The sequence below is a fragment of the Megalobrama amblycephala genome, linkage group LG3 (genome assembly GCF_018812025.1).
Source record: "Megalobrama amblycephala isolate DHTTF-2021 linkage group LG3, ASM1881202v1, whole genome shotgun sequence".
Taxonomy (NCBI): domain Eukaryota; kingdom Metazoa; phylum Chordata; class Actinopteri; order Cypriniformes; family Xenocyprididae; genus Megalobrama; species Megalobrama amblycephala.
The window spans coordinates 3,433,060-3,446,209 of record NC_063046.1 but is presented as its reverse complement, the minus strand read 5'-3'; the positions used below and the strand labels follow the sequence as shown (position 1 = coordinate 3,446,209).

Here is a 13,150-nt window from a genome sequence, read left to right as displayed (position 1 = left end):
TTTTGAAAACTGTTCTTCAACTTTGATAATAATAATCATAAATGTTTCTTGAGCAGCAAATCATCATCTTAGAATGATTTCTGAAGGATCATGTGACATATGCACACTACCGTTCAAATATATATTTGTGATCAAAAAATAGCCCAATATCTATACTTATATATTATATTTTCCCAAAGATTAGGGATAAAATAATATAATAATAATAATAATAATAAGGTCCTTCATCACACATACACTGTTCACCATCACTACAGCTCCTGAGAAACATTACCAATATGCAAAGCATGAAAAACTTACAATACATAGACTGTTACAACACAGAAGGGACAGAGACGGACTTGAACAGTTAGATGTGCTTTATTGAAAACCAGTATGAGCAGTGGCAGAAGTGCAGGCGAGTAAGTAGTGTAGTAGAATGGTATCTTGAGATGAATGGATGATAACTGAGTCTTTTGTGGTTAACAGGTACCGGGAACCTTGGAGCTGGAAGCACTGGAGATACTGGAGACGCTGGAGATACTGGAGACGCTGGAGATACTGGAGACGCTGGAGGTAGGGAGCACTCACACGGAGAGGAGAGAACACGCGAGGAGATACTTGGAAGCAGGTAAGTAGATCGTGGGGAGTCCTTAAGGTAAGCATACAGGTAATGTTAATGCAAACGAGACCGGACATCGAGTGGTGTGTGTGAGTGCTCTATATGCAGACGGTGATGAGGTGCTGATGAGGTGCAGGTGCCGGTGATCAGTATTCTGGTGATTGGGTGCGCTGTGATTGGTGAGTGGTGGAGCCTGACGTGTCTGTGACATAGACATCACAAATTGGTTGCAGTAATAAGGAGAAAATGATTTAAACTAAAGTAATCAAAAGGAAACAAAAGGAACTCAGAAATAGAACAACCAACTTAAAGCGTGAGGCAGAACTAACAATGAACTGAAAAAAAAACACAGGGCTTAAATATACAGAACAAACCAATAAAAGAAACATGAAACGTGTGAATACTTAAACCATTTGTAACCTATTGACTAACTGAAACAGGGAAGAGAGAAAACAGAACTGAAACACCCAGCCAAACATAAACTCAGAATATCCCTAAAAATATATTAAAATAAACTGCAAATAAATTTTCAAAATAACCATCAATAACAATTAAATTAAATATTAAAAGTCAGTAGTACTATGGGTTTCAATGTGGACAACTATTTATTTTCATTATGTTTATTACTCTGCATTCCTTAATGTGGACAATATACAATGTTTTATAGTTCTTAAAGGTTTGAATGAACAAACAGCGAAGCAGAAGTGCTTTAAGAGTCTTTACACTGTAAACATGTAATTATGAAGAAATTTCAGTTCATTTAGAATCAGAATCAATGTAAATGTGAATTTAGTGAGTCAAAGACAGTGTTGATTTCAAGGGGAATTTCTGTTCTCGCAGTGACCTGTAAAAGAAACATTTTTGCTCATTACTCATTACAATAATTTTATAATCAGTTCCTTTTGCGCAGCTTATTTCACAAGTACAGTACGGTTGTGAGAACAGACTCACGTTTATCGGTGTTCGCTTTCTGGATCACCTGTTTAGGAGTTTGAGACCATCTCAGTGTCACATCTGTGAGTCCTCTATCAGCAAGAGCAGATCCCAACTGAAAATAACATTCATACTAAACTGATTAAATCAGAATGTGATGATACACTCAAATGTTCCACTCCCTTCCTTTGTGTCGTTTCTCAAAGAAGCTCTACAGCATCAGCGTAAACCTATTTGTTCTTAAAACAATGTCAGAATATTGTGAAAATATTCAAAATCAAAAATCGTAATTTAAACTACACTAATTCTCTTTTTGTAAATGCAAATGCATTGCAGGAGAACAACTGATATTGTTCTTATTAATTTCAGGACATCATATAGATTAATTTGGTGTACAGTGTGCACATCCAGACTTGGGTTGTTTGAATTGGGTATTTAGAAGTCATATTGTTCAATAATTGTTTTTATGTCTTCATTTTGCTTATTGCATAATTTGTTAGTTTGTTGATTGCCTGATGTCTTTTATCAGGTGTGAGGATTTATGTGAATATAAAATGTATTGGTTGATATTTTATTACCTTGGTTGGTTGAACTGATCGGACCTTGAATGTTGCATTTTTTTATTAAACTTTTTTATTAAAGTTTCATGATAGCAGATAAAGTAGTGTGTGTGTGTGTGTGTGTGTGTGTGTGTTTTAATTTATTATTATTACTTTGAGGTCATAATAAATAAAAATACATGAATGTGAATACAGTGGGTCAGGATTTGCACTTTCAAACAACATACAGATTAGTTGAAATTGTTTTGAAATGTTTCTATGTAAATCAACTAAAATTATTATTTTTCAAAACACAAAATAAATCAACACTCAATTAAATAAATAAATAAATAAATCAATTAAATAAAGGTTCCAAAGGGGGGGTTTCGCAGCAATGCCATAGAAGAACCAGTTTGGTTTCCCAAAGAACCTTTCAGTGATCAGTTCTTAACAGAATCATTTTTTTTCTTAGTTTTTAAGAACATTTTACCACTCTAATGAACCTTTTGTAGAATGGAAAGATTCCATGAATGTTAAAAAGGTCTTAATGGAAATATCGATGTGAAAAAATAACCTATATTTTTATGTGTACTATGAAATGCAGCAAAAATTAAATGACTTTACAACAATTGAGCCTATATACAGTATCTCTGGACCTCACAGTAATCTTAAAGGCTTAATTTGTTTCTTTCTCTCACCTGTTTCAGAACATTTTCTATCATTGAAGGGTCGGTCAAATCATTCCTGGAGTTAAACTGCATTTTTACAAACGATCTTTTTAAACAGGGACCTGAAAAAACACAGTCATACATGGTACATGTAAATACATAGAACATCTACTTCAGTTAACAATGAAATATTAGAAATATGATTTGGACACTTTTTATTAAAACATATCCCTGCTCCTCACTGCATTTTGCCAAAAATATATGACGATGTGAGGACATTATTATTATTATCTGATATTATAAACCAATATCACTAATATACCTTCTCCATAGACCTTCACCTCACACAGAGTGAGTATCTTCAGGTCTCCAGGAATGATCAGATTCACATAACGTCCCTCCATCCCATTACATGAGTAGTTGTAGGACTCGCCTGCTGGAATAGCAGGAATAACAGCACATCTACAGACAGAGAGAGAAACTGATGAAGGAGATAAAGATACTGTCATATATTCACATTTGTTCTCAAGCTCTCATGTTCTTTCAACCTCAAGAGTCTCACATGGGATTGTTGTTGCCGTTGTTCTCCAAAGAGTTTCCGATGCGAATCTCTGCTCCGTTTATTTGTTCTGCACAGCAGTGTTTTCTGTTAGTGATGACCACTTTACTAACTCTGTAAATATGACGCAGATCCAGCCTCCACCATGGGTTAGTCTCATCAAGAGTTGACGAGCATCCCGTGTACAACTGCTGGAGACCTCGATCAATGGCCTTTTCAGCAAACCCGTCCCCATATTTTGATGATTGTGTAGCGGCTCCATCTACTGCCAGATTTTCTAGAAAATTTATGAAAAAGGCATTTACATTAATGCAAAGTTTGTAATAGAAGGGAAGATTATTAGCAAACAATGACTTGAGGTGAAGTGAGTCATTTCTGTGAGGCATTGGATCAGTTGTTTACTCAGAGGAACTCAGAGGGCAGAATCTGTTTTATTTTAAGCAAAACAAAGACGAATCAGGAAATAAGTCAGGATATCTTCTGGCAAGGCTTGTGAAACAGAGACCAAGCACTAATATTACTGCAGCTTTAAAGATTCAAACAGTGATTTACAGGCAACTACTAGGTCTATTTGTAAAACAATGACAGACTACTATCAACAATTGTATCCATCTGATGTCACAAACCCTGGAATTGAAATTATATTATTTAAATTATTTACAGTTTAAAAGATCTCATTATGTCATTTAAAGGGTGTCACGGATTGGCACAGAGACAAGAAGGTAAGATCCATATGCAGCTTTAATTGGGTAATCCAAAAACATAATCCAGGCAGACAAGGGTCAGAGTCCACAGAACAATCCACAATAAACAAAGAAAACACAAACAAAACAAAACCTCAATAACAAAAGCAGAAACAAACCAGGTATAAATAGACAGAACTAATGATCAAACACAAAACAGCTGGGTGCAATGAAAGGATAATGAGTCCGGGAAGTGTGTTATGGGAAATGAAGTCCAAGGGTGTGGTGAGGAACAGTCCGGGTTGGAGTGCCCTCTAGTGGCTAACTAGGGCACTCCAACTGGTGCTCATGACAGTACCCCCTCTCTATGGAGCGGCTACCAGACGCTCCATCTGACAAAACATAAAGCAAAAAACTCAGGAGGGAGGTGGACTGGAGGAGGACCAGGGGGAGGGATGGTGGGCCAGGTCCAGAGTCCCCGACTGAAGGCCAGGGGGGAGCCGGAGGAACAAACCATGGGGGCTCTAGCAAAGTCAGAGTCCTGGCTGAGTGCCAGGGTGGTGCTGGAGGAACAGACCAGGTGGGTTGCAGCAGGTTTAGAGTCCAGGCTGAATGCCAGGGCGGTGATGGAGGAACTGACCAGGCGGGTTCCAGCAGGTCTAGAGTCTGGGCTGAGTGCCAGCGCGGTGCTGGAGGAACAGACCGGGTGGGTTTCAACAGGTCAGACGGCCTGGGCAGCGGCAGCAGGACAGAAGGCCTGGGCGGCGGCAGCAGGGCAGACGGCCTGGATGGCAGCAGCAGGGCAAAACGCTCAGGTGGCGCCGGCAGGGCAAGGCACTTGGGTGGCGCCAGCAGGGCAAGGCGCTTGGGTGGCGCTGGCAGGGCACAGCGCTTGGGAAGTGCAAGAACGACCTCTGGGGTGGTCTCCGGACCAACAATGGGCTCTGGGGAAGCCTCCGAGCCTTGAAGGATGAAGGAGGCCCTCTTCCTCCTCTTCCTCCTTTTACGTGTGTGAGGCGGAGACTCAGTGCCCACCTCCTCTGTGGGCTCTGGAGTGGACTCACGAACTGGAGCGGGCTCTGGAGCGGACTCGCGAACTGGAGCGGGCTCTGGAGCGGGCTCTGGAGCAGACTCACAGGCTGAAGCGGGCTCAGGAGCGGACTCACGGGCTGGAGCGGGCTTTGGAGTGGGCTCTGGTTGACTTGGTGTTGCCCATCGACTCCGATAGTGGAGAGAGTTGACAAAGCCCCAAAAATCCAGGAACTGAAGCCCCTCCATTTCCCATTGAGGCAAAGGGTCATCAAGGCATTTATTAAAGATCTCATTTATTGCCGCATCATTATAGCCCAGCCCCACCACCATGGTCCAAAAAGACCGGGCAAAGCCCCCTACCTCCATTCCCTCTTGGTGAAGAGCCATCAGAGCCCGAAGTCGAGCCATACGCTCCCTCATTGTGGCTGGAGGAAGAGTTCGGAAACTCATACTGCTGGATCTAATTTGTGATTGAGGTTTCTGTCTCGGATTGGCACAGAGACAAGAAGGTAAGATCCATATGCAGCTTTAATTGGGTAATCCAAAAACATAATCCAGGCAGACAAGGGTTAGAGTCCACAGAACAATCCACAATAAACTAAGAAAACACAAACGGAAGCCAGTGACCAAAAACGAAACCTCAATAACAAAAGCAGAAACAAACCAGGTATAAATAGACAGAACTAATGATCAAACACAAAACAGCTGGGTGTAATGACAGGATAATGAGTCTGGGAAGTGTGTTATGGGAAATTAAGTCCAAGGGTGTGGTGAGGAACAGTCCGGGTTGGAGTGTCCTCTAGTGGCTAACTAGGGACTCCAACTGGTGCTCATGACAAAGTTGTACTTTGCCTCTGGAAAAAATGGGCTTTTAAATAAAACATGGCTGCATATGCAGTATAAAGGCAATCAGGTGCTACCTGACTAGAGAAAACAGAGAAATAAGGCTGTTGTCCTACCTTTTGCAAAATAGGTAGGAAAACTTCAACATCTATAATGCACGTTGCCGTCCAAGGCCACTCCCACCAGTCTGCTATGTATACGCTTACCAATATCAAATATCACCTTGCTTTAGTAGGAAATACTTCTTAGCAAACTTTTAGTCATAATGTTGTCAACTTATACTGTTCAAATTCATTCAAAGTGTAAACATTTAGCAGGAATGAGTTACTTTCAGTTTCCAGTGAAGAATCCAGAGAGTTGTAGGCAAAGAATTGTAAATGCAGAGAGAACACCACTGAATCAGGAAGTCTCCCATCCTCATTGCGTCATGCAAATATTTTACTTATCTTAAAGAAAGGATAGGCCCTATATGGAATGCTCCTTTTATCGCCCAGTATCTGTAATAAATGTTGATGCTAAAATTTGCTAAAAGCTAAAAGATTAGATGTTTATTTGTTACAACTTACTGCACCAGATCAAACTGGATTTATTTGTGAAAGATGCTCACTTTTTAATATTAGTTGTCTTGACATTGCATAGTATTGTTTTATAACTAAATAGCTGCTTTTCCACCGTCGGGCCAAACCATTCTCTTTGCTTAACCGTTCCATTCCGTGCCAATCAGGGCCAGCTGGATATGGTTTCATTTTCCACTGTGGGGCTGATAACGGCTGCTCTTTAGAATTGAATATAAATGAATCAGTCGTTGCCTTGGTAATAATGGTTTACTAATGATATGAGATGTACTGTAAATAGTGACTGTGTTAGGGAGGATGATCAGATAATTTTATTATTAAATTGTGTTTACATTGCTTAAATAGCACACTTAGCTAGCTATAGAAAAACTGGTAGCCAGGGAACATAAAAGTGACCAGTACTGATTGGCAACACCACTACACACATTCTATTGGCACAGTGAGAATTCTGGGCTGAGAATGGTTTGTAATTGTAACATAACTGGAACCATTCGGTCTGACGATGGTATAGCGAAAAAATTTAAGGCTATGGTCATTTCTGTGGATACCACTTGGAATGAAAGTATTTGTTTGAGGTCTTACACTGTGTCTACACCAGACGTAAGCGGCGTGATGTAACGTGACAAAATACAATTGAACCCATTGTCGGTGATGTTGTCTATACTGGTGTGGTGTGGTGCGACGTAATGTGACAAATCCCCAACAGTAAATTGATGCCTCATTCTATTTATGATGTACTCCAAGCACTCTACGGTACTGCTCATAGGAAGGAAAAATGGATTTTCAATGGTCACTTTGTCACGTCCAGTGTAGACAGCTTCTAGCCGTTGTGAGCCCAATGCAGATAGAGAGCCAGGAGCAGTGATGGAGTTGCCAGCGCAATAGGAAGCGAATGAACCAATCATCATCCCGGAGCCCAAGCTTCATGGGTCTGACCAGGTGAGTAAGCCAGAAACATCGCCCATCCACGGGGGAGTTATTGTGGAGTACAAGGGTATGGAGAGGAGCCCCCACCCACTCTTGCCACAGGGAGTGAGTCGCTGCTGGACTCTGTAGACAGTTTGTTGGTGTTTGGACAGGATGAACTTCTACCTCCGCTGATCCCACCCAGCCTGCGCCCCTGCTGGTCCCATCCAGCATGAGGTATTCTGTATCCCCCGAGTCCTCGCCAAGCCTCTCTCCTGCCACTTCTTCAAAATTCAGCCAGTTCCTCTGTCCAGGCTTCACTGTCCTGTCATCTCCTCCACTGTCTCTCCTCTGTGACGTGGATCCACTTCAAGCCTTCGGTTATTCAGCTCCTCCTGGGTACATCTCCTGCCACTGATCAAGTCACTCCATCTCGGCTCATCGCCCTGAATCCTCCCCTTTGACTCCTCCCTCCCTCCCTCCTTCTGCTCCACCAGAGACCTTCAGCCTAACGGCTTCACAGGTGTCCCTCAATCCTCCGACTCTGTTCCCGGTCTGCAGTGGTCATTATCTATTAAAACTGGTCCAAGGAAGGAATGCAGGGAGCGAAGGCTGGCCCATGTAGTTCAATCCAACAGACGAGCTACTGTAGCTCAAATTGCTCAAGAAGTTAATGCTGGTTCTGATAGAAAGGTGTCAGAATACACAGTGCATCACAGTTTGTTGCGTATGGAGCTGCATAGCTGCAGACCAGTCAGGGTGCCCATGCTGACCCCTGTCCACCGCCGAAAGAGCCAACAGAGGACACGTGAGCATCAGAACTGGACCACGGAACAATGGAAGAAGGTGAATAAACAAGTCTGATCTGTGGAGACCCCACCTCCAACTTACAGGACTTAAAGGATCTTCTACTAACATCTTGGTGCAGATACGACAGCACACCTTCAGGGGTCTAGTGGAGTCCATGCTACAATGGGTCAGGGCTGTTTTTGTAGAAAAAAAAATGGACCAACACAATATTAGGAAGGTGGTCATAATGTTATGCCTGATCTTTTTATATTGAAGACTTCATATCAGTGATTCATCTTCTGGATTGTGTTTGTATTTACAACCCGTTCATGACACCAAGCACAGTTCTTACATTTATTGCAAACTGGTGAATGTTTTGGGTCAATCTTAGAAATAACTTTCACCAGTTTCCCCTTAATTGTAAGAATCGGACTTGGGTACACAGTCCTACAGGTTTTGGTTCTGCCCAACGAGGCTGAAATTGACAATTTATGGTTCATCATTCTTTGTTTTGCGAATGTCTCAGTTGGAAACATTAATGCACTTTCATAAGATGCTGTAAGGTTCATTCTGTATATGTTTTATATCATTTGGCATTTTATGTAATATGTACGTCTCTAATATGTTGTGTGTGGGGGGACTGTTCTTTTTGTGTGTGTGTGTGTGTGTGTGTGTGTGTGTGTGTGTGTGTGTGTGTGTGTGTGAAAACGCTTTTATTAGACTTCCCATGTCACTTTGAAGTAGAAAATTCTGACTAACTGAAAAGGTTCCAGATGCTTAAATAATATTAAATACTTTATACATGTGTATCCTATGCACACAATGAATTATGCTTATTAATTGTTTGCAGTAATCAACTTTGCTTGTATGGGTTAAAAGTAAGCTTTTACAAAAAAAAATAAAAATAAAAAAAAAGATAAAAATATGTTATAATATAATTATATATTGCTCTACAACAATGTATTACCTGCCAAATACCCGTAGACTTCAACCTCACAAAGAGTAAGAATCTTCTGATCACCAGGAATATAAACATTCACATAACGTCCATCCATCCCATTACATGTGTAGTTGTAGGACTGTCCTGCTGGAATAGCAGGAATAACAGCACATCTACAGACAGAGAGAGAGAAACTGATGGAGATAAAGTTACTGTCATATTATCTTCACATTCACATTAATCTTTCACGTTTGTACTCAAGCTCTCACATTCTTTCAACCTCAAGAGTCTCACATGGGATTGTTGTTGCCGTTGTTCTCCAAAGATTTTCCGATGCGAATCTCTGCTCCGTTTATTTGTTCTGCACAGCAGTGTTTTCTGTTAGTGATGACCACTTCTCTAACTCTGTAAATATCACGCAGATCCAGCCTCCACCATGGGTTAGTCTCATTAAGGGTTGAGGAGCATCCAGTATTCAACTGCTGGAGACCTCGATTACTGTCAATGGCCTTTTCTGCAGACCAGCTCCCAAATGTTGACGACTGTGAAGCAGCGGCTCCTACTGCCCGATTTCCTGGAAAATTAATAAAAACCTGTCGGACCCATCTTTATGCAACACAACGCCTTATGGTTGTAACGCAGACACATTTTCGGCAGCTCTTGCACACTCTCTTTCTTTCTGAGTGAGCGAAGATGAAAACTTTTATTTCTGCTGCACTGAATTTAAAAGCATGCTAATTTTATTTCTCTATTTTAATCATATGTTTACCTCACAGCAGCATCTTGCACATTGTTGGTTGCTTGGTAACAGACCTGGCAAGTGATTACGGAACTCGATGGAGAGGTTTAAGATTTCCTAACTAGACATAAGGCAAGATTTTGTAAGATAAGATCCTAAATCAAGTTCCTTCTGTGTTACAGCCTGTGCCTTGAGTGTGTTTTGGTTTTCTCTATGTGTGACGTCATGACTTTGCTATTTCATTCTCTGTCCGAGTTTGATTGTTTAGGTCTGCCCCTGTGCATCTGTGTCTAGTTGTGCATGCTCTTTGATTGACTATATGAAGGATGCTGAAAGGAGAGCATGGAAGGAGAGAGGAAGTACATGAGCAAACAAGCTTCTTCATTTCTTTGTCTTTCTTTATTTGTTAAGTGGTTTTGTTTTTCTTTGATTAAAGTTTCTGGTATTAATATTATTAATTTGTGTTTCACGAGTTCACACTTACAAATAAGTCAAGTAAATTAATTGGTAAACGTATTTGGCGTGCTGTCCGGGGAGAGGGCTCCGAGCTCGGTAATCGGCCCGAACACAGAGTACCCCCCCCCTCCTTTTAGATTATATGAAGTAATCCAGAGAGTGTGAGGAGACGGGGTGGTGGAGGGATTCTGGAAACTGTCGAGGATCCTTGGGTGAGTTTGACTGTGATTATATACAGGCCTGAACTCATGCCGATTGGGTAGACATGTTGATTACAGATTGTTGACAGCTGGTTGAGATGACGTAATGATTAAGATGTTGTAATGATTGGGTATCTTATTTGACTTGTTCCTCCTGAACTACGTTTATAAAACATCATTTATTGTCTTTTGTTATATTTGGAATTATTTTGTTTGTTCTTGTTTTTCATACAATACATGTTCCTGATTCTTTGCCTTTTAATAAATATTTAGTAATGTATTTGTGCTTCACGTTTCTTTCCATATTTTACATTTTCCCATTTCTGATGCCTTTAAGTAGGGGTTCGTAACATATGTAATACAAATTTGTGAGAAATCTTATATCTTAAGTTAGAACCTAAGATAGAACCCTTCTGTAATCCACCCCCCGGTGATTTTATTTCTTTCCACAAAGCTTGTTTCTGCCAGTGAATAAAAAAAAAAATTAAAAAAAATAATTCCGACTTTTTATCTCACAACTCTGACTTTTTTTCCCACCCTGTTTTGGAGATCTCCAGGCTGAAGCTATACCCTTCTCGCTCACGTCACGACTGACCAATCAGGTTCAAGCATTTCAAAGAACCGTGTAGTAAAAATTATTTATTGCATTCAATATTAAAAAGTGCTTGACAACAAAGAATTACCTGCCAAATACCCATAGACTCCAGCTTCACAAATACTAAGCATCCTCTGATCTCCAGGAATATGAACAACCACATAACGTCCCTCCATCCCGCGGCATTGGTAAGTGCCCGTGGCACCGGATGCAAGAGTGGAAATTACACCGCATCTACAGACAGAGAGATCATGTATTATCAGTTTCTGTTCATCTTCAGTCACATTCATCAAAACAGTCAAAGAAATCCTCACATGGGGTTGCTGTAGATGTCAAGGAAGGTCCCGACACGAATCACTGCCCCATTTATCCTTGATCCAAGGTTCGGTCTGTTAGTGATGGTCACTCTGTTCACTCTGTATATCTTCATCAGATCCACTCTCCACCACGGGTTGGTCTCTGAGTTTGTGTGGGTCCAGCTGGCGAGCGAACCATCAAGAGCAAATTCAGGTAAAGAGCCTGCGAAAGTTGATGACTGAGTAGTTTTGCCCCAAAGTGCTGCATTCTCTGGAAAATGTTTCAAGGACAAAGGCAAAAACTTTGTCAAACAGAAAAGAAAGGAAAAAACAGAACAAATGTTTAAATAAAATAAATGATTCTTACCTTCTTGTCCATTTGCCCTTTCCTCAATCAATAAAACCCCTGTGGAGTGAGTATCAAAGAACCAGGTTTTGTTGAATCACATTCAGATTTGTATTTCTGTTTTAATTTACTTTGATACTGTCACTAACAAAATATCTTCTGAATGATAATGGAAACATAAAACATTGATCTGTGTAATGAGCATGTTGGAGGAAACTACTGACAATAATAATAATAATAATAATAAGCAACAAAAAGATTTGAATTAACAGTCAGACAACAACACGTTTCTGTGGAATCACTACCTGACAAACACAGACATAAAGCAGACTGTCAAACTATTTGCATGCACAAATGAGCATCTACTTAACATAAGATTTGATTAGTAAAGTAGATCTATAAAATAAACTGAGAAATACTATCCTAGAGATCAAGTGACAAGCAACCCTTCAAAAACGTATCAGTAAAAAAAAAAAAATATTTCAAATAAATGTTGTCTGTTCAAACAATCCTGAATAAAAAATATATTGCTGTTTCCACAGAAATATGAAGCAGCACAACCGTTTTCAACATTGATAATAATCATAAATGTTTCTTGAGTAACAAAACCATTTAAGCATTAGAATGATTTCTGAAGGATCATATGAAGATTCAACTGAGAATTCCGCTTTGATCACAGATATATTGATATATATTGACATTGAAAACAGCCATTTAAATTATGATAATGTTTCTCTGTTTTTACTGTATTTTTGATCAAATTTATGCAGCCTTGGTGAGCAGAAGAGACTTTCAAAAACATGAAAAATCTTACCGATCCCAGATTTCTTAACACTATAATGTAAATGCTGAGAAATTATATAAGAGTTAATGTATGAAACAGCAACTGATCTAGATTATTTAGGTTTGTTAGGCAAGAATTTTCAATACTTTCCTTAATATGCTATAAATCCATGGTAGATAGAGATGAGTGTAAACTAAACTACAAACAGAGCAACATTTCTGAACAAAGAAAAACATTGCAGAAAGCTCATTTAATATTAGTGTGAATCTAGTAAAATAGCAGATGTATGTTGTATTTACCCAGTAAGATCATCAGGCACTTGAAGAGCTTCTTCATGTTCGATTAAAGGCATCTGTCTTTCTTTTAGGGATGAAGAGTGTGAGTTTTATACTTTTATGGAAGACAACCCCTTTAAATGCACACCACATGATCAACTATGTCTCTCCGCCCATCCATCTTCATCATCTCATCTCTCTCTAATGGGTTTTCATTCATTAACACAGAGAATATAGAAGTTTGAGTTACAAATTTTAGTCAATCACAAAAAGCCTTATTAAAAGAGTCCAAGAAAGGCAAGAAAAGTCATGACAGGTGATCATCATTATTATTGTGTTCATCACAGATTTTCAGGGTGTTTACTGCTGTTTACAAACACCTTTAGTTGTG

General features: G+C 39.9%; 1 protein-coding gene across 1 annotated transcript; it reads right to left on the bottom strand.

Annotated features, from left to right (window-relative positions):
• Window positions 1-1,202: 1,202 nt before the first annotated feature.
• On the bottom strand, window positions 1,203-12,820 carry LOC125263960. Its single transcript, XM_048183161.1, has 11 exons — window positions 12,784-12,820; window positions 11,722-11,760; window positions 11,373-11,625; window positions 11,158-11,292; window positions 9,363-9,674; window positions 9,096-9,241; window positions 3,304-3,577; window positions 3,064-3,203; window positions 2,772-2,863; window positions 1,553-1,649; window positions 1,203-1,445 (listed from the first exon to the last, which is right to left on the bottom strand). Exons 1-11 carry the CDS (start codon window positions 12,818-12,820, stop codon window positions 1,417-1,419), a joined length of 1,554 nt encoding a protein of 517 aa, XP_048039118.1. The 3' UTR covers window positions 1,203-1,416.
• Between the last annotated feature and the right edge of the window lie 330 nt (window positions 12,821-13,150).